This window comes from Heloderma suspectum, chromosome 2, assembly GCF_057233095.1.
Source record: "Heloderma suspectum isolate Gila_16-S chromosome 2, 16-S_ref, whole genome shotgun sequence".
Taxonomy (NCBI): Eukaryota; Metazoa; Chordata; class Lepidosauria; order Squamata; family Helodermatidae; genus Heloderma; species Heloderma suspectum.
In genome coordinates this window covers 200,599,466-200,625,451 of record NC_139459.1, presented here as the reverse complement: position 1 = coordinate 200,625,451, position 25,986 = coordinate 200,599,466, and the positions used below count along the sequence as shown (strand labels likewise).

Genomic DNA, 25,986 nt, shown 5'->3' with positions numbered 1-25,986 from the left:
AATAGCTTCGTTGACACTATGCTACCAATAAGCAGACACTTATTCACATCCAATTGTTTCATGCCCACCTGTGGAACAGTGCCATTTTGATGCTTTCTCTGGCATATTTGGAAGCATTATGTATTACTAGGATCACACACATACATAGAGTGCCCGAAGTGGGAGAAAAAAACAACGTGGGCTAGATAGGTTAACAGCTTTTTCATGAGTTCAGTAGCTGTCCTGCTCTGCTGACATGGTCTAGGACAGGGGTAGGAAACCTGGTGCCCTCAAGATGTTGGACATCAACTCCCATCAGCCCCAGCCAGCATGGCCTATGGTCACGGGCGATGGGAGTTATAGTCTGAAACATTTGGAGGGCACCAGTTTGCCTATCCCTGCTCTAGGATGAGAGATGCCTGAAAAGAGGGGCTGGCTTAGGTCAAACTAGTCAGTGGCAGATCCATGTGTTTAAATAGGGTGCAACCCCAGCCATGTAGAATAGAGAGAAGTCATGGTAGAGAGACCAAATTTTAAAAGCACATAGGGTGGCTGGGTAAAGGGCATTGAACTGTCCCCATTCCCGCTGCTTACCTCCTCATAGCTTCTATGGCTTTTTCTCTGCTGTGGTTACTTCCAGGATCAAAGCTCAGCTGAGGAGAAATGTACTAGGGGTGGTGGGAGGACAGGTTGAGGTAAGGTAAGGTAAGCTGAGAGTGGAATGAGGGGGGTGGACCTGCGCTCCTCACCTGTGCACTGCTTTTGCTGTCAAAAATGGAGCCCTCCCTTCTTTCTAAGTGATTAGAGCTGTTGCCATCATACTTTCCTGAGTTCAGTGGTAAACAGGCTGTAATCTGGGACACATGGGGGCGGGGGCTAAATACGCCTCCTTGTCCCAGGCACTGGGAACAGCAAAGGCAGGGGAAAGGCTTAGCCCCACTTCCACACATCCCTTTATTATCTTCCTGGCTGTGTCACATTTAAAGTGAATGGCTGCCTTTCACTCCTATGAGGAAATGTATGTGTTCTTTTGATTGACTGATTGATTGATACCCCACCTTTCCACCAAACGAATGGTGCTCAAGGCAGTTTTTGTGGTGGAGGTAAATATTTCTCTCCTCCTGACACTGTCTGGCCCAGTCCCCACTGATTGGTACCTCTCTCTAAGTCGTAGGGCCTAAGAGTTCCCTACAGTACACACACACACCTCTTTCATAATGGCAGGTACTACTATGGCACTACTAGAAAAGAACTCTGTTTGGATGTAACCCACAGTCATAGGAAAAACAACCACCATGTTTTGGTTTTACTCATGTAGTCATAATGTATTTGAGGCTTTCACTTCATAGGGGAAACAACCCTAAGACAGAAAAAAGGATTTGACATAAACTCATTGGATTAATGAGACTGGTGCCAAACTCTGTTCAGATCACTCAAAGGCTCAGGCTTGTCCTTGGCAGCGATCTGTGAGCTCTTCAGGAAGAAATTCAAACACTGGTAGGACAATCTCGGAATGCTGGTGTCTTCCTTCCTTCTTCGGGCCAGCTCTGAAGAGTCAGATTTCAGCTTTGTCCAATTCTTATTTTCCATTTTAACACCAGCATGCAATTCTTAAGGACTTCTGCAGGGCTCTGGCCATCTACTGACAAATGAAATGTCTCTCTACAGATCCCCTATATTTTGGCAAGGAAGCTGATACATAGTATGGAGTATGATATGCAGTATGGCCATGTGGTCTGTCCCTCATCATAGGGGCCATTCTGCATATTTAGTAAAAGTTTCTCTACTTTCCAAGTGTAGAAAGTAGCGACATGTTGGCATTCATAATGACTTAGTTCAAAATATGAATTGGTCCACTTCATAATGCTTGGGCTGGATTATGAATCAAGTGCAATTTGTCCCCAAAGTTTTTCTTTGGCTTGCAACAGAAGAGGAAAATCCTGTGCATATGCAGTCAACAAACCAGTCGTCCAAAGCCAGCTGCTTTTCAGGCATATGTGCAAAAGCTCTTTAATATCAAACCTTTACTATTGCCAACACTCTTGTGTTTGCTGTGAACTATGTGACCAGGCCACTATATCAAGCTTTTTTTGTTTGGTGAGTATCTTTTCTATTAAGTATTTCCTGCAAACATTTTTTGTTTTTGGTGGTGGTTGTCCCCATCCCAGTCTAAAACCCAGTCTTGTTCTGGATATGTTTATTTTGAGATGGTGAGGGTTGAGTTTCCAAGTGGCTCTCTGCCATGAATGGTGCTGGGATCTAAAATTCCCAGGGGGCAATATGATAAGGCACATGGGCACAGCCCCATCAGTGTGCACGCACTGACATCACAAGCCGTTAGAGAACTTTCATAAAACGGATGCAGTTTATTTTTGAATTCTTAGTGAGAAGGCTCATAATCAGCTCATAATTACTAAGCTAATTGCCAGTCAAATCATCAGCAGTTTGACCATCACTCACTGAGAAATGGAACGAGGCGAAGCAGAACAACTTTAGTACAATGAGAACAAATGTATAGTATTTCCCCTCAATTAAAGACATTTGAAAAAAGGGAACGCCACCTAGGAGAAGTACAGTTCTTCCCTCTCCCAGGATTATATGTTCCTAGACTGGCATGCTAGGGTCTTTTTAGTGTGCTTACAGTGCTGCAAGCTAGATGCCTGCAAGGTGGTCAAACAGCTTATTTGTAATACTAATTGTATTGTGCTATCATACAACTTTCATGTTCTGTGTGCTGTGCAAGACCATCACCAAGTGCTTTAGGTACATTAGCTAATTGAGTTGCCACAATGTCCAAGCAGAGGCATGTAACTAGGCCTTGTCATGAATGCTCAATTATGCTAGTTTGCTGCCAGGAGAAATATAGGGCCTCTTCATACATTACATTTCTAGATGTCCACCTAAGATATTTGTAGTGTATGCCAGAACAAACATGTACCGTTGGCCAGGGAGGGGTCCTGGGCTAGTTGGTTTGACAGCAGACTGTAGTTTTTGGGGGGTATTGTGTGAAATGGCCGACATCTTTTAACACGAACCCATCATTCCAGCTTCAGCAGCCATGCAGTGCTTATCTCTAGGAACAGGAGTGGGCATTTCCCGTAATGCACTGATACAAACCCTAGGTTTCTTCTAATTTTCAGCATTAAATTGGAGATTTACTGAGCTTCTAAAGAAGAAACACCATCAGTTGCTAGCAAATTCCTGAAGCACCTTCTTTGTGCAGAACACCTGAGCTCTAAGACCTAGTTCTCACTGAGGTGGTCAACCTGGATCTGGGCTGCACTGTTTCAGGTGGGGGCTCACAAGAATGAATGCTCCCCCATACAAAGAAAAATCGCTCTGAAGAGAAAACGAGTTATCAAGAAGAACAGTCCTTGTCTTCTCCCCAACATTTAATTTTGTATGTGTAGGAAATTGTTGTTCTGCGCCACCCACCCACCCCGCACAGGGAAGCATTCAGACTTGTCAGCCCTCATCTGCTGTCTGAAGTGGCAAAGTCCAGGCATTGTTTTTTACTACTTCAGTGAGAACTAGGCCCAAGTTGAGGTACTGTTGTCAAATACATCCCTGACCTGCTGAAGTGTATATGAAAGAATTATAAAGCAGCATTACAGCCTGGTTGGCTGCTGTCACAACACAAGCACCAAGTAGCCAAAAAATAAACGTGACACAAAATCACAAAAGTGCCTGTTGCCTATATTTTTTCTGACTACTACTACCACCACACACACGCACACGCACACACCTTATATATTCTATGTAACTTGTATTTTCATTCTTTCATTAGATAGTGAACTTCTACTTAGACTGTTTTACCCTAGCTGTTCTATTGGTGATAGACTACAGGTGCAATCCTATGCATGTTAGATGCAAAAAAAGTCCTACAACTCCCAGCATTCCCCAGCCAGCCATATTCGCTGGGGAATGCTGGGAATTGTAGGAGTTACTTCAGTCTAAATATGCATAAGATTGAGCCCTAAGTTTTATAATTAGGTAGTTTCTTTATATCTTTAGTGTTATATTATTATGTATTTTCTTCTTTTTTGTTGCCTTTATTTATTTTTACTTTATTTCAAAATAAAATACAATTTTGTGGGACGGTGGATGGGGAAGTGTCTGTTCATTCTGTGCTAGCCTGCCAATGTTTCAGAGATGAACTCCTTCCTCAGGGGCTACCTGCACTAGCATATCACATGGTTTGTTTAGCGTTCCAAGTGAACCAGTCTTTGACTAATGCAGGTAACCCCTGAGGAAGGAATTCATGTCCAAATGTTTGTGATTTGGGGGCACTTCTGTTTTTTTGGCTCCTTTCACAACACATAAGGCAAAGCAACCACATTCACATTTTCCATACAAGAACTAAATATAAATTTTAGGTAGAGAAGTATTCATGCACTTCTCTTGAGTTTTCTAGATCAACAGTAGAACTTGCCCAGTGCTGTAGAGTAGAATTCTTAAAATTCTACTGAAAATTCAGAGGCCTCCATTGGTTGTGTGGGCTGTGATGTTCTGGAATAGCATCTTTAAAATAAGAAACATCTGGGAATCCCTTTCCAGTCACAGAGCAGGTGCTGCTTTAGAATGTATAGCAGGACCAAGGAAGAAAACAAAAAGCCGGAAGAACAGAACATGTTTATCAATAAAAAGACAAAATATTCAAGTGGTCTCTCACTAAGAATAAAAACACAGCCACAAATTGTGAAAATCAAATTAAATATGCAGTCATATTTAGCAACCAGGTTAAAGCACCTTCAAATCTTTCAGTGCAATTTGGTTTGTCCTTTAGTTGAAAAGCAGCCTCTACCACTGAACTCACATATACTGAACCCTCGGCAGTGGAAGCTTCTATGAGACATGCTCCTCTTAGCAGACTCTAGAGTGGAAGTATGGTCACTGGGCACCAGCAATGGTTCAGCAGAACAGCCTGAGCTGTCAATTCAAACCAAGCAGCCTTGGCAGGGTGTCCTTTTAGCATCTCTCATTAGTTAAAGAAAGAAACAAAGACGTTTTCCCCATGGCCTAAAGGATGGCTGTAAAGTTCTAATTGCAGGTTCAGTAGAAGATTAACCTGGGAAAATGTAGGCAACCCAAATAAACATTTCACTTTGTGCATCAACATTCACCAATATGTGTGGCAGTTAAGTGCCCAGTTGTACAAATATAGAGATGAATCATCAGCCCTTTTTCATGAGAGCAGCACCAAGCTACTTGCATGAGCAAAGATACAAAGCCTGGCTCTTATGAACTATTGTGATACCTGTAAATCTCCATGCTTAAACTTGTTCCAAGCAAGTTTCTATTGACCAGTTTTTGCTGGTCAATATCCCAGCTGTGCAGTATAGTTTCCCCTCAACATGTGCCTTTCCAGAAAATGGATTTGCTTATATCCTGTAATATTCATACAAAAATAAATCCTCAGGTTTCAGTTTTTCCCTCCAGTGGAGCTGGCTGACAGAAAGTCCTCCATTTGTCCTTGACAAGTCTTTGGCCCAGGCTCTCAAGGAGGCGGAGGTAGTTTCAGGTCCAACAGATTATAGGCAAAAATGTTCCAGAAGATGGCAAAGAGAACAAATACCACATACATGGAGACAAAGATCCACCATAAAGACTGGTCTTGGAGTCTCTGCTCATAGTTCCTTAGGATGACCACGCCAAGGGTGATTCCAACGGCAACCCCACCAAGGTGGGCAACAAAACTTGGGTGTGGGCATGGAGGATAAGCAGATGGGTAGAACCTCAGCCACACAGCTCTTCCAAATTCAAAGCTCACTGGAAGAGAAGACGACACAGTACATCACACACTATCATTGTTCACATCCACATTCTCATGATGTTCAGTCTGACAGCAACGAAACTTTATGTGTGACACAGGGCTGCCTGTCCAAACATCACCCCCATGTTGCATCCTCCCCACTCCATAAAATGCAATTATATTTATCCCCATGTTGTGATGTCATCATGCTGTATGTTTCCCTGCCAATGTCATCACAATGAAGTGATGATGTCATGACATCAGGAAAGTGTAACTATATATTACAGAGGGGAAGGAGGAGGTATGTGGTAGAGCACCTGTTTTGCATGCAGAAGGTCCCAGGTTCAATTCCCGGCATGTCCAGGTGGGGATGGAACGGAATCCTACCTGAAACCCTGGAGAGCCACTGCCAGTGAGTATTGATAATACTGGGCTAGATGGACCCGTGGTCTGACTGAATATAAGGGAGCTTCCTGTGTTCCTAAGGGGGAGAACTCAACATGGGGATGCTATTTTGGGCAGCAGCCCCACGTTGCTCATAATGTTGCTTCTGTCTCAAGAACCACAAAAGAATGAGTAGGATCATTCTTGTAGGATCAGGAACCAACGTGAGCAATAATAAATAATCCTACAACCAAGGTTCTACTTTCCAGTTTGCTAGCACAAATGCTAGCTAAGGAGATTCCAGCTATTTATTTGAGAAATATAGAGGACCAAAATCACCTTACAGTTTAGCAGGTGTACTAATGAGAAAAAAAAACAAAAACGGATATCATGTTATGTTAAACATATGAGGATACTTACTACAGATCAAGGCAATGGCCACGCGCAGCAGCTTGAATTGGCACCTCATTCCAGACCAGTTCTGGGAACGGAGAGGGGGGAAAACAACAACAATCCCTGATTAAGCTTTTCACATGCCAAGAATCTGGAGGCAGATCTGAACATCAAGGGACTGGCGTGCCTCCCTTGTCCCTCCACACACCCCTAATGAGAACTGACTGGCTTTGCTCCACTTTTGGCAACCTTTGGCATGCTCTTGACTAACCAAGCTTCAAGGCAGAGTGAAATAAAATTAAGGATTAGCTTTCTGAAGTCAGTCAATTCCTTCTGCTTCTTTAGTCAGCAGTGTTGTTGGCCAGAAGAGGGAGATATTTTTTAAAAAATCAATGGGATGGGAATCCCCAGTTTAATCCCCCTGCATCACAAGAGAGTGCATAATTGTATGGATTTTTAAACGTCAGTTCTCTTCGCTGTGAAACATTACTCTGGTTTCCCCAATGGATTCTTACAGTTCATCTGCTGGGTGAAATGTGCGTGTGGGGAGAAGAGGGGTCAGGTTGACCTGCCAAGTGATAAATTATCACATACCCTCCCAACATTTTACAGATGGAAATAAGGACACTCTTGTGTACTTATAACACCCAGTGCCAGCCTTTCCCAATCCAGGGGGAATCTCCGCAGTGATGGGCTTAGTTCGCTCTCCACTTTGTGGTGGTTTTTATTGGAGTTGAATCTGCTCCATCTGGGGACACATGGGGATCGAAAACTGGATTAGTTTTACTGCAAATTGTTTGGATGGCTACTGGGTGAAGTCTCATCCACATCATCATTTAGAGAGCCTGTTCCCTCCCTCCCACTCTCACCTTGTTCCACCCCTTCTGCTTTCTCTGGCCAGTGTGTGTGTTAGCGCCCCCACCGTCCCCAACCTATGTCCAACCCTCCCCACCCAATTTTTTAAAAAATATTTTTCCTCTAAAACCGCAATAATGACAGGATTAAAAGCACAGCAGCGACCCCTCACATTACCACGTCAGTGGGGACACTCAATCACTTTAGGTAGCTTGCTTTCAGTCTTTAACACCCCCCCTTTCTGTGCATGTTTACTCAGAAGTAAGAAATAAATCTCACTCCCCTGCAGTGAAAGGGTTAAAGGTTAACTGTAGTAATGTTGTGCTTCTTTGATGTTCTGTAGTTTTTCTGTTATGTAAAATTGCTTCTCCTGCTTTATTGCAGTAACCTGTGGCATTCTCATTGGGAGCAGGAGAATGGAGAAAGGGGTGGGTGGAAGCAGTAGGCAAAAGTGTACACATGGTGAAAAATGGGGTGAGGAGCTATAACTCTGCAGCAGATTGCTGGGATGCGGCAAAATTGGGGTGGGGGGGACCTAGAGATGAGGAACATTGCGCTCCTATGCATCCTTACTCAGAAGTAAGCCCCACTGGGTTCAATGGGGCTTCCTCCCCTGTAAGTGGGTTTAGAATTGCAGCCAACATCTCCCAGAGGAGTTCTGAGAAACAAAAAGAGGAACATTGGATGATGATGATGATTTATTTATTTATCATTAAATTTATTAATCGCCCATCTGGCTGGTCACCCAGCCACTCTGGGCGATGTACAGCGTACAATAAAACAGTTTAAAACAATAAAATTCTACAGTAAAAACATGTTCTAAAATACCCTAACCCACCCCAAATGCCTGCCTGAACAACCACGTTTTTAACGCACGACGGAAGCTCATTAAAGAGGGGGCATGGCGGAGTTCCCTAGGGAGGGAGTTCCACAGAGTGGGGGCCACCGCAGAAAAGGCCCTCTCCCTCGTCCCCACAAAGGTTCACAAAGAAGTCTTCAAATTCAGATGTCAGCTTGCCCATTTCGAAAGGGATTCCCCTTCTTATCACTACTATTATTATAGAAACTGGACAGCAATTACGCCTGGGCTGAGTTATTGGTCTACCTGTTCCTGCATTCTCTTGGAGATCACTAAGAACAGAAGAGGAGCCCTGCTGAACCAGATCAAAGGTCCATCTAGCACAGCAGCTGCCCAACAGTGGCTTGTTAGATGCGCCCATAAATCCCACAAGCAAGACACAGAGCTGGCCCTACCATTAGGAAGAGCGAGGCAGTTGCCTCAGGAAGCAGATGCTAGGGGATGGGGAGATGCTGGGAGGACAGAGTTGTATGAGCCACAGGATTTACTCTGCACCCCCTAAGCTAACCTGCTGTCCTCAGGTGCAGTGGAAGATGCTAGGCTGTTGCCAATAAGTTTCAGCTGCCAGTTGGGTCAGCTTCTGACCATCTTATCCTTCACCCCACGCAGCAAAATTTCTTGAGCCAGATCTGACAAAGCAGGAGGGCAACAGCATACCCTTGTTGCTAATGTCCAGCATCTGGTATTATGGGGTACCCTGCCTCTAAACATGGAAGCTCTATTTACCTGTCATGGCCAATAGCAGTTGGCAGACCTATCCTCCATGAATTTGTCTAATCCAGTGATTCTCAACCTTGGGTCCCCAGATGTGGTTGGACCACAGCTCCCATCATCATTGGCCACTGGTTGGGGATTATGGGAGCTGTAGACCAACCACATCTGTGGACCCTCTGGACCTGGGGTTGGGAAGCACCAAACTTTTCCATTTTAAAAGTCATCTAGGCTAAGTGCTCATCACAACATCTGGCAAGAGATGTACTACACATAAACTTCAAAGCTCTTATTCAACTGCCATCAATGTAAGGTAGATCAGCCTCGGATGGCCTTCTCTCTGTCCCATCAGCCAGGACAGCTAGTCTGGTGAGGACGAGGGAGAGGGCCTTCTCTGTGGTGGCCCCCACTCTGTGGAACTCCCTCCCTAGGGAACTCCACCATGCCCCCTCCTTAATGAGCTTCCGCCATGCATTAAAAACATAGTTGTTCAGGCAGGCATTTGGGGTGGGCTAGGGTAATTTTAGAAATGTGATGTTTTTAGTGTTGAATTTTATTGTGTAAACTGCTTTTATTGTTGTACATCGCCCAGAGTGGCTGGGTGACCAGTCAGATGGGCGATAAACAAACAAACAAACAAACAAACAAACAAGGTAGGAAGTCTGGAACATTACCATTTTATAGATGGAGAACTGTGAAAACAGAATTCAAATCAGACATTCCTGCCTGCCACGCAGACACTTTACTAACTGCTCTGTGCTTTTTAAAATCTGAAATATGAACAACAATGCACTGTTTTATGTAAATTGTTTTTAAGGGGCTTGAAATTGCCAGTTTATGCAGATATTTCTCTTTCTTTCTGTTGGAAAGAAAAGGAGGAACCTGCAGCAAACACTGTGTTTTTCCAAGCGGGAAAATTGGAAAGACTTCATGCTATACAGCTTAGAAGTAAAAATGTCTTCTATTAAAGACTAACAAATTTATTATGGCACACACATTTGTGGTCTGAAGCTCACTTCATCAGAAGCTGCAGGGGATCAATAAGTAAGCACTGATATCCCCCCAACAGAAGCTTGCTGCAAATTCTACAGCCTGCAAAATTTAGAGGACAAACTCAGTTCTCAAGGAAGAAAGCTGGGGCAGGGGCTACTATTTAAGCATAAAGATAACTTAGATTATTTCCCTACAGTAGTTAAGGCACTTTGTTCACACTTAATCACACGTTCAATATTTGTGCACTAAGGTAATAACTAAAGGTGATTCACAGCATTTCTTGCCCAAGCAATCCTAGTCTTATCTAGCTATGTGATTGCATGGACAAACAACCACGGATATAGCTGGTTTAGCTAAGGAAATGTATGTTTATCAGGTTTGTACACTGGTAGCATTTTTTTGTTGGGCAGGTCAACAAAAAATGTCTACCTGTCAAAAATCCTTAGTCCCCGTGGGTATTAAATAACACATTACACGGTGCCTGTTAGATTGATCTTGTATACATTTTCTATAGTGCAGTGAAATCTGATTCCAACTGTGAGCAACAAAAGGGCAGAGGGCTTCAATTGCTGCTACTGAGCATGCCTCATTTTATTTGAGCATGCTCAGTAGCAGTTACTATACAAACCAGACAGGTGGTATGTATAAATCGTTATACAGATGACTGCTTCTGTGATTCCTCCCCCACCCCAGCTCCTCTGGCCATAAAAATCTTAACTATATTTATGACCTTGTGAGAACGTACCCAGCAAAGGCTAGGACTGCAAGACTATTATTGTCTATAATTTAGGTAAACTACAAACTCTTGGTAAAGAAAGAGAAATATTTCAACTGATAGCATGTTTGAGTACAGAAACATGTCTCTCATTTAGTTAGCATGCAGCACCAGAATATACTTGTGGAATTAGTATCTGACACATCAGAAAGACAGCAATTATGTGGCGAACTGCCAAAACATCAGGTGCAGAAAAAAGGCACAAGACTGTTGTTTCCCTTCCTCCTGCAAAAGCCAAAACAACAAGGAACTATTTTATTGACCAATTCTTGACCTAGGTTACTGAAATGTGCATGTCATTTTGGGTCCATTTCAAACATCTCACCCTTTAAAATCCACATTAAAAACATGTTTTCCTTTCTATCACAATTTAGCACAAGCACATTTTCCCCCTCATACCCAAGATTCTCTATTTTTTCTAAAAAAATATTCACCACTCTATTATTTCTTTTTTTAAACTTCTGTGGACAACATGTACCAAGCAATCTTTGAAAAACACTTTGAAAGTGCACGTAGTAATCATTGCAATAAATGCCTTTGATAAAGTGCCACATCTATTCTAAGCCAGCTGAGATGCTGTTCTGCTGTGCAATGCTGGTATTCTATAAACATTCTTCCACCTCCCAAAATGATGAACAGTACAATCCAATGTATGTCTACTCAGAAGTAAGCACTGAGTTCAATGAGGTATGCTGTACAAGCTTGCAGCCTTAAAGATATATCTATATTTGTCTCTCTGTCTCTTTATATATGTGTAGCATAGGCCAATATGTCATACATTGTAATGCTGAAGATGCATTGATCATAACAGAAAGCAGCTAAATCCATGTTATAACCCCAATATATTCAAAGATTATGAGCTGAGATTTGAAGCATCCAGCTCTTTTTCCTCCAGTAGAAATCAGTGCTATCATCTGTTTGTCCTTGCTGCTAGGCAATGCCAAGAAATAGAGCCTGATCTATTTCAAAGACAAGCCGAATGTCTCCAAATCATTTCAAAGGATCTGGAAAGATTAACAAACGATGGTTGAAAAACATATTTCAATGGATCCTAGATCAGGCCTCAGAAGCGCACTTGTTCTAAAAGCCTTTCTGTAAAAATCCATCTATACACATACATACACAAAAATGCTAAAGAACAAAGTAGGAGATATCAATAGGAGGGGGGGAATAGTTTGATTTTGCTAGGCTTTGTGGTCAAAGGCATTAATCATCTGTAATTCTATGACTGAAGAAATCTGTACGCAGAGTTCAGATTCCTGGATCTCTCTTTCTCTCTTTCTTTCATGCTTCAAAACAAACAAATGTCTAGCTTTTATGGTTGCTTATTACATTTCAGTAGGTGCATACTGAAACTCAAACAGAGAAAACTATACACATATAGAGAGCATGCATACAGGCTTCTAGTTGCTAGGGCAGCTCTTTCCTGATTAGTGTTTGTCATGTGAGTGTACTTCTTTGTCCTCAGCTGCTTTCTCAACAGCCTAAGAGCACTGATGGGACGGCTCCTGCCCCACCTTCCCTGAGGATACTTAAGGACCTGAGGGGAGGCAGAAATCCAGGCCTAGGAGCTGTTCATGCCCTAAGAACAGAAGTAGAGCTCTGCTGGATCAGGCCAAGGGTCCATCTAGTCCAGCATTCTGTGCAGACAGTGGCCAGCCATCAACTGGGAACCCACAAGCAGGACATGAGTGAAACAGCACTCTCTTGCCTATGTTCCCCAGCAACTGGTGTACATAGGCATACTGCCTCTGGTAGCCATGATAGCCCTCTCCTCCAGGAATTTGTCTAACCCCCTTTTAAAGCCATCTAAAATTGGTGGCCATCACTACATCTGGTGGTAGCGAATTCCATACTTTAACTCTGCGCTGTGTGAAGACGTCCTTCCTTTTATCTGTCCTGACTCTCCCACCAATCAGCTTCATGGGATGACCCCGGGTTCTAGTATTATGAGAGAGGGAGAAAAATGCCTCCCTATCCACTCTCTCCACACCCTGCACAATTCTGCAGACCTCTATCATGTCTCCCCTTACCCTATGAGAACATAAGAGCCATGCTGGATCACACCAACGGTCCATCAGCTCCTGAAAAGACTACCAATGGTCTGTGACAAGTCTGCTCTTTTATTTTTATCCCACCCTTCCTTCAAAGAACTTGGGGCGGCATATATGGTCCCTCCTCCCATTTTTACCCTCACAACAACCTTGTGAACCTAGAATTATCCAGTGAGCTTCATGACTGAGTGAGAATTAGAACTCAGGTCTTCCCCAGCCTTGTTCAACACTCTAACCACTACACCACACTGGCTTTTTGTACCTTTTGTCTGTTTTAGTATTAAATTGTAAACTGCTGTAAATGCCTTGGCAGAAAAGCGTTTTGTAAATGAAGTAAGGCAAGAAAATAAACCTTTCCAAACAGCCCAGTGCAGGCTGCTTCTCCTGGCCCAATGGGGCAAACATTTTCCCCAATGCCCTGCTTCAGAGATTTTTCTTAAAGCAGGGATTGCCAACTGGTAGTCAGCAGGCCAAATGCAATTTGCAAAGTGATTTTGTCAGTCCCTGGGGTCCTATGAAATATTAATCAAGGTGTGGGTAAAAATTCTCCCCCCCCCCCAGTTTTACTTAAGAGAGGGGTGGGGGATCATTTTTAAAAGCCGGGAGTGAGCAAGTTTTATTCACACAATTTCATATACATGTTATTTATTGCATCTCATGCAAATGGCTTGGAAAGCTAAATGGCTACTGACAATGTGCCTCTCTGGAGGGGATCTTTCACGCCTCCACATCTCCCCAACTGATGACTGCACACTGCTCCAAGACTCCTTACTTCTAGGTGGGGCTGACTTTTATTACAGAGCTTGAACACCCGTGACACTGCTTGGTTGTGTTGCAAGCTTACAAAGGCTGATCCCCAAATCACAGCTTGGAAAACAGGTTGGCTCCTGAGGATGCACATACTGCCCATACTTCCCGTAACGCAGCCTTCCCCAACCTGGGGCCCTCTGGATGTGCTGGGCTGAAACTCCCATCATTCCCAGCCAGCACAGCCATTGGTGGCTAGGAATGATGGGAATTGCAGTCCAACACACCTGGAGGGCCCAAAGTTGGGGAAGGCTGCCTTGAAGAATACTGCATGATTCCATTTTTGGGCCTATGTGCCTCCACCCTCATTTAAGACAAGAATGAGCTTTGCCAGAAAAATACATCCATCTGTGCGTAGGCTTGTTTTTTGTTCTCTTTTTATCACATGGCAAAGGCACCATAAGTTGTTGTTGTTGTTGTTTTGAGGGGGATTTGTCACTGCAAGCTGGTCTTACAAATGCCCTGACCTTTGCCTCAAAGGAGCACCTGTTTCTGTATGCAACTATTAAGATCAAGCGCCCGCATCATCGGAAGTAAGTCAGGTGGCTACCACAGAGAGGTTTGTCTCAGTGATGGCGCCCCAATTATGGAATGCTTTCCCCAGAGTGGTCTACTTTGCTGTCCTTTTGGCATCAAAGACCTTTCTGTTTTCCAAGGTATTTTAGACACAGGCCCTGTTTAGACGCACATTGGGGAAGCCTGGTTAGGCTAACCATGGTGCAGGATGGTTAGCACTAACCACTGCAAGAGTCCCTGCCACACCTGCAGGTAACCACAGTCCACAGCACGGTTAGCCTAACCACTCACTAACCACTATGGTTACCGCTGAAATCCGCAGTTCTCCGAATCCATTGCCCTGCTGTTTCACTGCGGACAGTTTGGGAGGTGGGGGAGCAGCATTTCCCTCACTCCTCCCATTGTAATCAATGGGAAGAAATTAATTATGACAGTCCCAGGGCTGACATAGTGTCCTGCCATTGGTTTGGGTGCATTAGGGAAATGAAGAGGCATCTTCATGTTTGACGCCAACACCTTCCACTCCACTGTCACAACATTACTGGTGGAATATGTATGCCAGCAGAGTTTTCTATTGGCATGCAGTGGGAGCTTATTTATTTCATTTCTATACCACCCAATAGCTGAAGCTCTGTACCTCCATCTCTGCCAGTGAAGTGGCACTTATGCTGCTTCCTGAGGTTCCTTAGTCAGCTTCCACCTGAGGTTAGTTAGTTGTTCAAACCTTTTCCCCTTGAATTAAGGCGGCTTCTAACACACTTTGGATAGCATCCAACTGTAGCATTCTGCCAGCACTAATGACGGCGTGCTTGTGGAAACCAACGCTTGCGCCAGGGGAAACTCCAGAGGCCCCAGAGCAGATTTGAAGTGCAGGGGAGGGGGGCTGCAGGGGGGAGGAGAGGATGGGGAAGTGTCATCATGTGAGTTTCCTGTTGCACCAGCGAGCACTAGTTTCCCCTTTCCACTAGCACAATGTCATTAGTGCTAGCAGAATGTCACAGTTGGATGCTACCCTGTGAGAGGTTTGGCATACACACCTAAGGGTAGGGCTGTGTTTGGATAATTCTGCAATAGCAGTGAATTTGGAATTGGTGCCGCTTTCAGCATTCTAAGAATAGCAACTCTAATTTTTTTAAATTTTATTTAAAGGTTTATAGAAAGCAACCTAGTCAAGGAACTAAGCTGAAAGAGTGGACTCACTTCAGAATTTGCTTTATATGCTTGAACTGAATGTCTTCTGCACACAGTTTTGAATACTTGGCATCTACTGGATAAGTGGGGTCACCACCTGCATTACACTATAGCACGCTTTGTGTTGGGCTGAAGCACAGAATACACACATTCCTGACTCAGACTGGGGGGGAGCTACTAATGTAGATGTGACAGTTACCATAACAAGAATTTTTCATAAGGAATTTAATAAACCTTAAAGCAGCCTTCCCCAACCTGGTGCTCTTCAGATGTGCTGGATTACAACCCCCAGTTGTAGTTCAGCACATCTAGAGAGCATCAGGTCAGGGAAGTCTGCCTTAAAGGCCTGTGGCTGGCATGTGGTAGACTCATGTATCCTTTCTGAATGAAGCACTGGGTGAGATGAGGGCTAGCCAAGCAAAATATTATAGATCAACAAATCTGAGTTTAAGAACGCAGAGATGAAAAATCAATAAATTATGTGCACTGAGTGTGTATGCGATATATATATATGTATGCGTGTGTGTTATAGATATTGATTTTTATATATATATATATATATATATAAAAAAAAATAAATAAAATCAGGCTCTGTATGGCGTGATACACACATACTCATCTACATGATTTGATGGGTTCTACAGCTTCCTTTTTGTTTTATTGTCCAAACCCTGACAGGTTTATAACTTTATCCAAATCCCCTCACTTTTTTTCTTCTGTCCCCTGAGGGAACAGTTTTAATATTACAAAGGGGCTGTATGCACACACACATAAAGATCTATCAAGGAAGATGAACACAGTTGGAGTGTAATTAGTTGTTCACTGAATTCAGTGGCAGGTGCCTCTTGTTAATAGTCCTCAGGGAATCTGGGGGTAAAACAAATAAGCAAATGACAAGAGTGCTTTTTGCGAGCTGGTCCCTTCCTGCTTTTGCTGATCTCCGGAGACTCTCCACATCGATGCCCTTAAAAAAAATGTACAGATGCACAAAAAATGTGGATAGATTCTGAATGTAACACCCAGCTTTGAATATAACCAGAGTTCATGGTTGTGGGCTGGCGAGGCAGCTGAGCTGAGTAGCTGACTACCAGGGAACCTAACCATTAAATGTTTGGGTTCAATTCAGGTTTGGGTTCCCTATGACAAAGTGGTTCCAGTTTAAGCTAAAAGGGGTTACATAACTGGTTCAATACACCTCCAAAACCTATTCAGTTCTAGTTCATGTAGGTAAACTAAAATATGTTTCAGACAACTATGCTGCTTTGCATAGCAGAGTGGAGCAAGTCAATGAGTCTAACTTGATATAACCAAGGCTGGCTCCTCTTTAATACTGATTTTGCCAGTAAGTTAGGATAAGATTTGGATCTTACAAGGACATCTCCCTATCTGAGCACTCAGAAAATATATACATATTGGCAAACTCAGGACAACTGTTTTAGATAAAACTGATGAGAAGAAGAGATGCTTACGATCTATAAAATTTGTATCTGAACTTCAGCTGCAAAGAGAATTAGATAAGAGTGGGGAAAGGAGTTAGATCTATCCTTGAGTGAAAACATTTGGCAGTGTATCTGGAAGACTGGGCTATCCTTCTTTGTTTGTGTAATAATGGAGGATATTTCTAGATAGTATAACATGCCCCATGGAGATTAACAATGATTAGGAGATCAGGATAAAGTATTTGCTTGAAAGGATGTTGTGGAAAGGGGACATATTCACATGAAGTGGGGTTGCTCCCAAATACAAACATATTTGGTAGAAGTCAGGAGTATTATTTGCATTATAACAGAGTTTTCTGCCTCAGGATTTCCCTTAAATTTTTCAAGATCTTCTAAAAAACTCTCATCCAATAACTATTAGTCACAGCTAAGATAAGCTTAGGTTGACTCTAGAAAGACTTTAAAATGACAAACGTTAAGAAGTTGGTGTATTAGGATCTGAGACATATTGGACCCATTTGCACATAACAGCAGCAAATTGTGGGTTAATTAAATCCATGATTTGCTGGGTTGTGTGCTGCGCACAAGCCCGTACCAATTTAAATATGCAACCTCTGATTGTATATAGCTTAATGATGTGTGAATCCAGACACACTGGGTTATTTGTGGGTTAAACAACCCAAAGTTAACCTAAGAACGAATTTTAGGTTAACCTTGGGTTATTTAACCCGTGAATAACCCCAAGTGTCCGGGTTTGCACATCACGAAGCAACGTACAATCAGGCCAATCAGAGGTTGCATATTCAAATCAGAGGTGGCTCATATGCAGCATACAACCTGGCAAATTGTGGGTTAATTAACCCATAGTTTGCTGACATTACAGGCCACCAGCTCAAAGAAAACAACAAATAAGCATGGTCAGAATTTCTAATTTTAAACTTAAGGTAAAATAATAACTTAAGGTAAAATAATTGCACATCACGTTAAGCCAGATTTTTTTTTTAAAATTCTCACTTCCTGTGAATGAGCAAGTGTGGGCTTGGTCACTCCCACTTGGCTTCTGCTGCCAGTGGGAGCAGCTACACAACCAGGGACTCTAGTGTGACGTCTGAACCAAGAACGCAGGCATGTTGGTCTTCTAAGAAGTCAGAGTCATAAATCAAGAGCAAACTCCGGTGGGAACAAATCAGCACTGCTGATTGGTCCCTGAGGGGGCAGGGGGTTCATAGGAACACAGGAAGCTGCCTTGTACTGAGTCAGACCACTGGCCCAGTATTGTTGACACTGATTGGCAGTGGTTCTCCAGGGTTCCAGGCAGGATATTATCCTAGCCTTACCTGGAGATGCTGGGGACTGAACTTGGGGCCTTCTGCATGCAAAGCAGATGCTCTGCCACTGAGCTACAGCCTCTCTCTCCTGGCTGTGCAGCAAGAGGAGGTTCCCAGCTGCTCTGTCTCCCCTATCCAGCACCTGCACAACAGTACAAACAAGGTCCCCAGTTAAGTGGGGACCTGGGCTTGTTGCTCTTGTAATAAGCCAGAGCCATAAGCCAAGAAGAAACTCTGGCCCATGACATTGGCTTCTTAGGAGAAGAACAAGCCAAAGATCCCTGTTTGGATAGCACACTAAACAAACCACATCCTTGGCTTGTTTAGCTGCTCTTCCTGGCAGGAGGAGCCAAGCAGGAGCAATTGAGCAGCACGCACAAGTACTCTTGCTCATGCCAGATTTGTTTTACCGTGATGTCCAACCATGGCCAATGTTTGTTCCTATTTGCTTTGGAAAGAACACATGTCAAGAAATGAACTGCAGGATGTTATAGTTGATGCTGAGAAAACTTTTGAATTATTTGCAAGAACCACGACAAGCTGTTGTTGTGATAAGCTGTGAATATTCTCTCAAGTCTTTACATATTGACTTGGTTCACAGGACATGACAACTCACCATGGTGAGCTGTGACATCTGAACCCAGTGTGGTTTCTGCAGAGTGGCTCATTTTTCACTAACAAGCCACCCTGAGAACCCATGGCTTGTTGTTGGGGTGTTCAGGGTGGCTTGTTGTGACATCCGAACCCAGTGGGGCAACTTCATTGTGTATTGCCGGGAACAGCTACAGAGCCACTTGGCAAGAGCAGAAAAAACCCTGCTGCTCCTTGCGTTCTCGCTAGTGCCACCACCGTCCTCCCTCATCCCTTCTCAGTGCCCTCTCTGCCCCATGCGCCCAAAAACTGAGAAGAAAGGACACCGGAGAGTGTTCTGAATATGTTTGAAAACTTTCTTTTTTCAGTCTTGCGCAGGTGAACACATTCCAAAGCCTGTGGCTATGAATTTGCATAATTTTCCCCACCATCTTCCTGCTCTGCCTTGAAATGTCTGTATATTTACCAATCCTCCTGACTTGTCCACCTTGGAATTTGCGCATCTTTACTGATCCACCTCACTGCTGTGCCATGAAATTTGAGAAATTTGCACTCTGAGAACAAACCACCATGGGTAATTTTCTGAGCCTTTATGATCACAGTAACACATTCACAAACTTTTCTTTAAATTTATTTTTTCCAGGGTCTTGTGCAAGTGTGCAAGACTGCCTGTCCGCTATTTAGCCCAGCATACCGATATCCCCCTCTTGTTAATGTCCTTGTCAATTTCATCCTCCACTTCGGCACTTGCCTTGCTAGCAAAGTGATGTGATGTGAAGATGTGATGTGACTAGGCTGGCATCACACAGACCAGCATTATTTACTACAAAACCCGAGGCCACTGCTGGCGCCCAATCACCTCATGTATAGCTCTCTGCCTCTCTCTTTCACTCAGTCACTCTCTATTTGCAGTAGTTGCTCACTCTCAGTAGCAGTTCCCTAATTTTGCCTTGCGGTCTGCTTTAGCAGGGGCCTGGCTGCTGGGATCTGGGCTACTGAAGGCGGTTTCAGGGGGTGGGAGACAGGAGATGTGCCATTGCTCAGTTCTGCAGAATCTGTAGACAGTGGTGGGATACAGCTGGGGATGTCGGAGGAATCAGTTTCGGGGGTGGAGCTCTGCAAGCTTTCGCCAGCTCGACACCCCTGCCCCCGACTCCGTCTGGCATCCACCAGGAGGCCCAACTTGGGCCAGCTATCAGATTTTCTGCCTTTGCACAGCAGCACGGCAGTAGGGGCAGGAAGATGAGAGGGGAGTGCCATGGCAGTCCCCTCTCATTCTAGTGCCCCTGGTGCCACAGCAGTGGCGCAACAGTGGAGGGATGAGAGAGGAGCACCACGGTGCTCCCCTCTCATCCTCCTACCCTGGCTACTGCAGCGGTGGTGGTGACCCCACTGCCGCGGCAGTGAAGCGGCAGGGGCAGGAGGAGAGGGGAGGAGCACTCCCCGCTCAAGCTCCATTCTGCACGCAGCGGCAGGGCTGCTGTATGCAAATGGCTCCATGCACAGTGGCCCTACCGAGACCCGGGATGGGGAAAGAAGCAGCCATTTGTGCACAGTGGCAGAAGCAGGAAGTCCCACTGCCACCACCGCTGTACTCAAACCCCTCATGCTCTCCTTGCCAGCGTTGGCAAGGACAGCACAAGGGGTTTGTGGGCAGCGGTGCAAGGGGTTTGTGGACAGAGTCCCTGCTGCTGCCACCACCATTTTGCGCAAAAAGAGCTGCAAGTGTCCGGGGTTTCAGAAACTATTGCAAGTCTTGTCTCGCGAAAGCAGGGGGGTGCATTGTGGGGATTGGTTGGGCACCCAAAGGGCCAGATTTCTGCATGACAGACAACCCTAGATGCAGTTGTGCCCTGGGTATGAATTGGTCAACTCTCAGAGACCACCAAGCAGACATGCCTTCAGGCATGTGAGCTGAATTGTTAGTGCATGTGCCCACCTGCGTCTTATAGCGTCACACGTGGGTTTCGTCTATAAAACTTTCCAGCAAACCTTTAGAAGAAAAAATAAACTAATTTTATTTTGTACAGCTCTCCAGAGAGATAAGTGACCTAGTCAGAAGGCTTGGGCTGCTGTTGCTAAATATTGCATTTTCTCCTCCACTCCTCATGTTCATGCATCTTTCTTTAGTTTATTTCCCCACACCACTACTCTATTACTTCCCGTTGGGCAAAATGCCTTATTGCTCACTCTCACTTTATTTATTTCCAGAAACATTTCATTGTACAGGCAAGGACATTTTTTATTTCTTGCAGTTACCAAAGGCACACAGGGAAGCAAAACGATTCCGATGAGCCCCCTCCTCTCATGAGGAAAAGACAAACAAAGCATAACAAACAGATCGATGATTGTCATTAATATGATACAGCGGCAAATGCAAAGCATTCTTTTCATTATGCAAGAACTCACACAAACACACACTCACACACTTCTGTCAACGGGCTTTTCTACATGAAGCATTTACTGTGCACTCATCATTCCCTAATTGTGGTTATTTACAGGTTCTTTAGACGATGTTGCCACACTCCAGTTTTGCTTCTGTGTCTAACGAGTATTTTCAGCGAGTTATTTTAGAGCAGAGAAAATGTGGTATTATTTGTAAAAGAGGAAGAAACCGTTTTTCACTTGTGTATCTGCACTATTCCACTGTACCACACTGCCATCTAGAGGTTATGTAGTGGAGAAGCACGAAAGGGGACACTCTTTGTATAGTGCCTGGATATCAATTCTGCAACGAAATCAAAAGTAGTTATGGCAGATTAACAACATATTAACACCCCGTGCAGAGAAGCTCAACATTGAGAATTGTTTTTGAATTGTCAGGATTGGGCAACATGAGAAAATTTTGCAACAAAGAATAAACAAATCCAAATTGCATCCCTTCTTATTCGAGCACTTACCATTACTATGTTGGCTAAATGGGCAGATATAAGAGCATACACCCCTCCAGACGAGCCTACAACAGGTGCAGTCATATCGGCAATAGACACCGCCAAGGAACCTTGGAGAAAGAAAAAAACCCTTTTTATTACAAAATCCTACTAGACAAAAGTGCTGAACTTCTCCCATTTTTTCTATGCAAGAAGAACAATTACAGATTCTCATTTTACTGTACAATAACTGCACCCTCATTACTCGGTTATTGTAGGGGAGATCCATGTGTCTGTCAGCAAGGTAGGAAAAATGTGTTTTTCCAGCAGAGAGATGGCAATTTCCTTGTCAATGGCTTTTGAAAGGATTTAGACAAATTCAAAGAGGGTTAGAGCGCAATTCTATGCATGGTTTAGATAGCTGACTAGCGAATGCTGGGAGTTGCAGGACTTTTTTCTGTCTATGGTTATAGCTAAGTTGAACATCCATGTTCAGAAGCGCTATGTCTTTGAAGACTGGAAACCAGAGACCAACAACAGGAGATGGTCACCCTGTCACTACCACTTCCTCAAAGCCACTGACTCAAAACCAGGATGCTGGACTAGTTGGACCTTGGTGTCAAAATTACCTCCAATTATTAAGGCTGGGAATGAGATCAAAAGAACACAAGTAGGACCACATACAAAATGTTTTGGGAACTTTGGCAATTTGGGAATCATTCTGCTAATAATGGGCGGCATGATAGCTTTATGACTAGACAGATAGTTCAAAGTCATTATTTGAATTGCAATTGCATCTTGGAAATACAATCAAGGCATGAGACCTTCTAGTGCTCCTAGGTAAAGGGAGATTGGGCTTGCTTCCAAAAGCCTGCATCTGACAAGTCAGATAGGAAGCAAAAAGCTGATGATGTAGACAAATGGGCTGGGTGCGTGCTAGAAAGACAAGGTAACAAGAGACTGATGTTGTAGCTGCTCAAGGCCAAATGACATGTTATGCAAAGTTCTATGTCACTCCATTCCCCCCCTCACACACTTTAAAAATAAATAAAAAGCAGCTGCTGGAGATTGCAGGCAGGGGCTGAGGGTCTAACCCTTTGCCTACCAAAATAGCCTCCTCAAGCTGCTTTTCTCCCCACTGGGGAAAAATATAGGGACCTGGATCTTTCCCCTGTCAGGGGGGGAACCCCCCCACCTAACCTTTCACTATCTCTGATTGCAGGGGGGTGGGGAGTTGGAGGAAAATGGCATGGAACATTGCAAAACACGGAGTTTGACTTTCAGATTAGAGAGGGGAGAAGCAGTATCGCGCATGCGCGCTTACAGTCTTGCTCTGCCTGTCACTTCTCCTTTTCATTCCTTTCCTCTGGCCACTTTTGCCCAGCTGGGGTTTCCTGATTTGTGTTTGCCATATGGCAAACTGGGGAATGGGAGGATCTAAGGGAGAAGCAGCAGGTGGAGTAGGAGTTAAACATTTCTACTCCTCTTGCTGCTTCTCCTATTAAAGTTTTGTCCTTTCCCTTGCCATTTTTTCAGGGTGCACTGGGTCTCTTTCTCCTGGACGTCCCTTTCTTTGCCATTTCACTTTAATAGTGAAGACAAGCAAAGGGAAGAGAATGAGACTGGACATATGAGATGAGCTTCTTCATAAACGTTAGTTAAGAATCATGCATCAATATCACTTGCTCCTTCTTGCATGTTTACAAGCGGTGTTATATTTGTATTTGTTTTTATGTATCCACAGTACCTCCTCCTCTCTTTCCCTTGCAAACACTTTGAAACCATTAAGAAAATGTTTTCACTCACATGCTGTGAAATAATTGGCAGGTAGCAAAGATCTTTTCTGCCTGTGATCTTTTCTGGCAACATCTTCCAAGACTTACTCCATCCTTTTAATGAGAAGGCTATTCCTCCCTCCTTCCCTTTTTATTTTTAGTATTTCCTTCCCACAGTCTATCTAATACAGTGAACAAGGGGAAAATCAGCTGACAGCAGGCAGAATATGTAGGATGGAGAAAAGTGGATGTAGGTGGGGGGGAATCAGACAAGCACAAAGCTAGACAAATGAAAATCAAAACCGCAGTAATGGCCAAATATATATAATGTATTTATACAATTATTTCTGAGTTGCCTTTCAGCCCAGAAAGGGCCCCATGTTTACTTAAGATTTAATGTTAAGGGCACAACCCTATGCATATTTAGATTTTAAAAAGTCCTGCAACTCCCAGACTTCTTTTCTGTCTATGCAATGCATAGGATTACACCCTAAAACTATTTAAAAACATTAAAGCATAACATGGAAAAACTAAGAACAGGAGAAAAACAATATGTTAAAAACACAGTGGCTCTGATGCATTTAGAATTACTCAAAAGCCATGTGGAACAAAAACATTTTAACATCCTGTCTAAAACTAAACAAAGAAGGGTCCAATCCAACCTCCTTAGGGAGAGAGTTCCACAATAGGAATGAGCATATTTCACACTAATAACATAAGCAAAAAAGGCAGGTTCCTTCCCCAAGAAACTTAAGATCTCAATTTGGCAGAGAGAGACACTGAGGATGGAAACGGAAGGGCAAAAACCCACAGGGGAAAGAGAGGAATGGGATGCTGAAATATACAAAGGAATGAATGAGAGCAAATCCAGTCATGTGCACTTAGGCCTCACGTTAGGCCTAGTTCTCACAGAGTTGATAAACATGGTCTGGGCTGTCTTTGATTTGAGAACGCTCCACATAGTATATCCTTCGTATAGAAATCCCCTCCTCCACACACAGTACTAGTACGTACAGAGAAGGGATCTAGAATTAACTCTCTCACTCTTATCCTGTGCAGACTCCCTACTACCACCACCATCAGCTACATTAGTTATGGGATCAGATGCTCCAGAATACAAGTAAAACCATCCTCTGTGCTAAAAAGGGCCTTCACACTAATGTGTTTCTGGAATCCCCATTCCTAGCTTTCTAACCTAATTACAACATTTATGCTCCCCACCTCCATGTACCGTCTCACGGGAGAGAACAACTTTTGATTTATTACTGCTCAGTAAGGCGCACACACACCTCTACCACAGCTTTATTTGTTCATTAGAGTTATATAGGGAAAGAAGGTGGGGGCGGGGAAGTAACAGCTAAGCCTTTTGATCACAGTCCCAACCACAATATGAGATTTTTTCAGTTGTCTCTTGGTCTCCCCTCTAGTTTTAATTAGATCTTGATTTATCACCAAGCAAGTTTCCTTCACCTCCAAACTACAGAAGTGCCAGACGTGAATAACAAATGCAGTACAAATGTAAAAATCAATCAGTTCATGAGGGTCCATAATCCAATAGATTCACCGGTTATTGGCAGATTGCCTTGCTAGGTCTTCACCAAAACTTTCAGCTGACAACTACTGGCCCGGCAGTAAACTGAGGTGAAGCCAAACTGGAAATCTGGATCTAAAAAAAATTAACCCCTGAGGTTCCTTTTACCTCAGGAAAGTTCTCTTATGAAAACAGAGTGAGTAGGAAGTCCCAAAAGTAGGACAGTTGTATTTGTGGCCCCAAAACTGAAGATTACCATAAAGAAGTTATAACAATACAAGAGGAGAGCAATCCTATGGCCCCTAGACAGCATCTGGGAGGCCATAGGATATTTTGGATTCCTGGATCTGATGATGGAGACAGTGCTCCAACCTTGGACCCCAGAATCCAAGGCTCCCTCGCAGCCGGCACAGAGAGAACTGTGTCAGCTGCCTCTACAACCGCAAGCTCAGAGAGGAGGGAAAAGACATGCGGGTGGGTGGGGAGGGGACTGGGGAGGCCAGCTTATGCTGTATCCAGAGGCCTCCCCAGCCTCCTTCCCTCCCCAACGCCACAGCTAGACAGAAGAAAATGTCCGTCTAGCTAAACTGCAGAGTGGGGGAAGCACAGAGGCGAAGATCACCTTTACCACCCCTCCTGCTCTGCACTGAATTCCCATCAGGCTCCGAGTTTGGAGTTTGATGGGAATCCTGAAAGGATTGCACCCTAATTATGGGAGCAGACACTCCTGTCATAGCCCTAAAATGTATATGTTTAATTCTTATACCACTGTGTGTTCTTGCAGACACTATACAGCTCAACTGGATACAGCTCACTCACATACAGGTCAACTGAGAAGTAAACATGGCATGAGGAGAACCTACTCCAACCTTCTCTGCTATGAATAGACACAACTTTTAGTTTCCATACACATGACAATATCTTCAGTAATAAAGGAACAACATAACTGGAATTATTTTTCTTGTGTGTCCATTGCATGGGACTTCAACCAGAAATGACTGTGGTTTTGTAAACACATTTGCTTTTCTGAATTACATCAGCATGGTTTGCAAACTTTGGCTGCATCTGGCACCCAAGCATTTAAAGAGTTGTTAAAAGCAAACTGGAGACTTTTTTGTCTAGTAATTAGAGGACTGCACAGTTCCTGCTGGGCTTTATCAATTGTGGCAGCCCAATAGAGGCC

General features: G+C 43.8%; 1 protein-coding gene and 1 long non-coding RNA gene across 7 annotated transcripts in view; one reads left to right on the top strand and one right to left on the bottom strand.

Moving 5' to 3' along the window:
• Positions 1–1,523: 1,523 nt before the first annotated feature.
• LOC146353784 (uncharacterized) lies at positions 1,524–4,041 on the top strand. Its single transcript, XR_014788173.1, has 2 exons — positions 1,524–3,224; positions 3,521–4,041. It is a non-coding gene; the product is annotated as an uncharacterized LOC146353784 (long non-coding RNA).
• RHBDL3 (rhomboid like 3) overlaps positions 3,176–25,986 on the bottom strand; it is a 149,003-nt gene continuing 126,192 nt past the window's right edge. For all 6 annotated transcript variants that reach the window (XM_084837271.1, XM_084837270.1, XM_084837265.1 and 3 more), the window contains 3 exons: positions 21,528–21,628; positions 6,536–6,596; positions 3,176–5,748 (listed from right to left, as the gene is read on the bottom strand). In XM_084837271.1, coding sequence (XP_084693397.1) covers positions 5,477–5,748; positions 6,536–6,596; positions 21,528–21,628 — 434 coding nt within the window. In that variant the 3' untranslated portion in view covers positions 3,176–5,476. The remainder of the gene's footprint in view (positions 5,749–6,535; positions 6,597–21,527; positions 21,629–25,986) is intronic.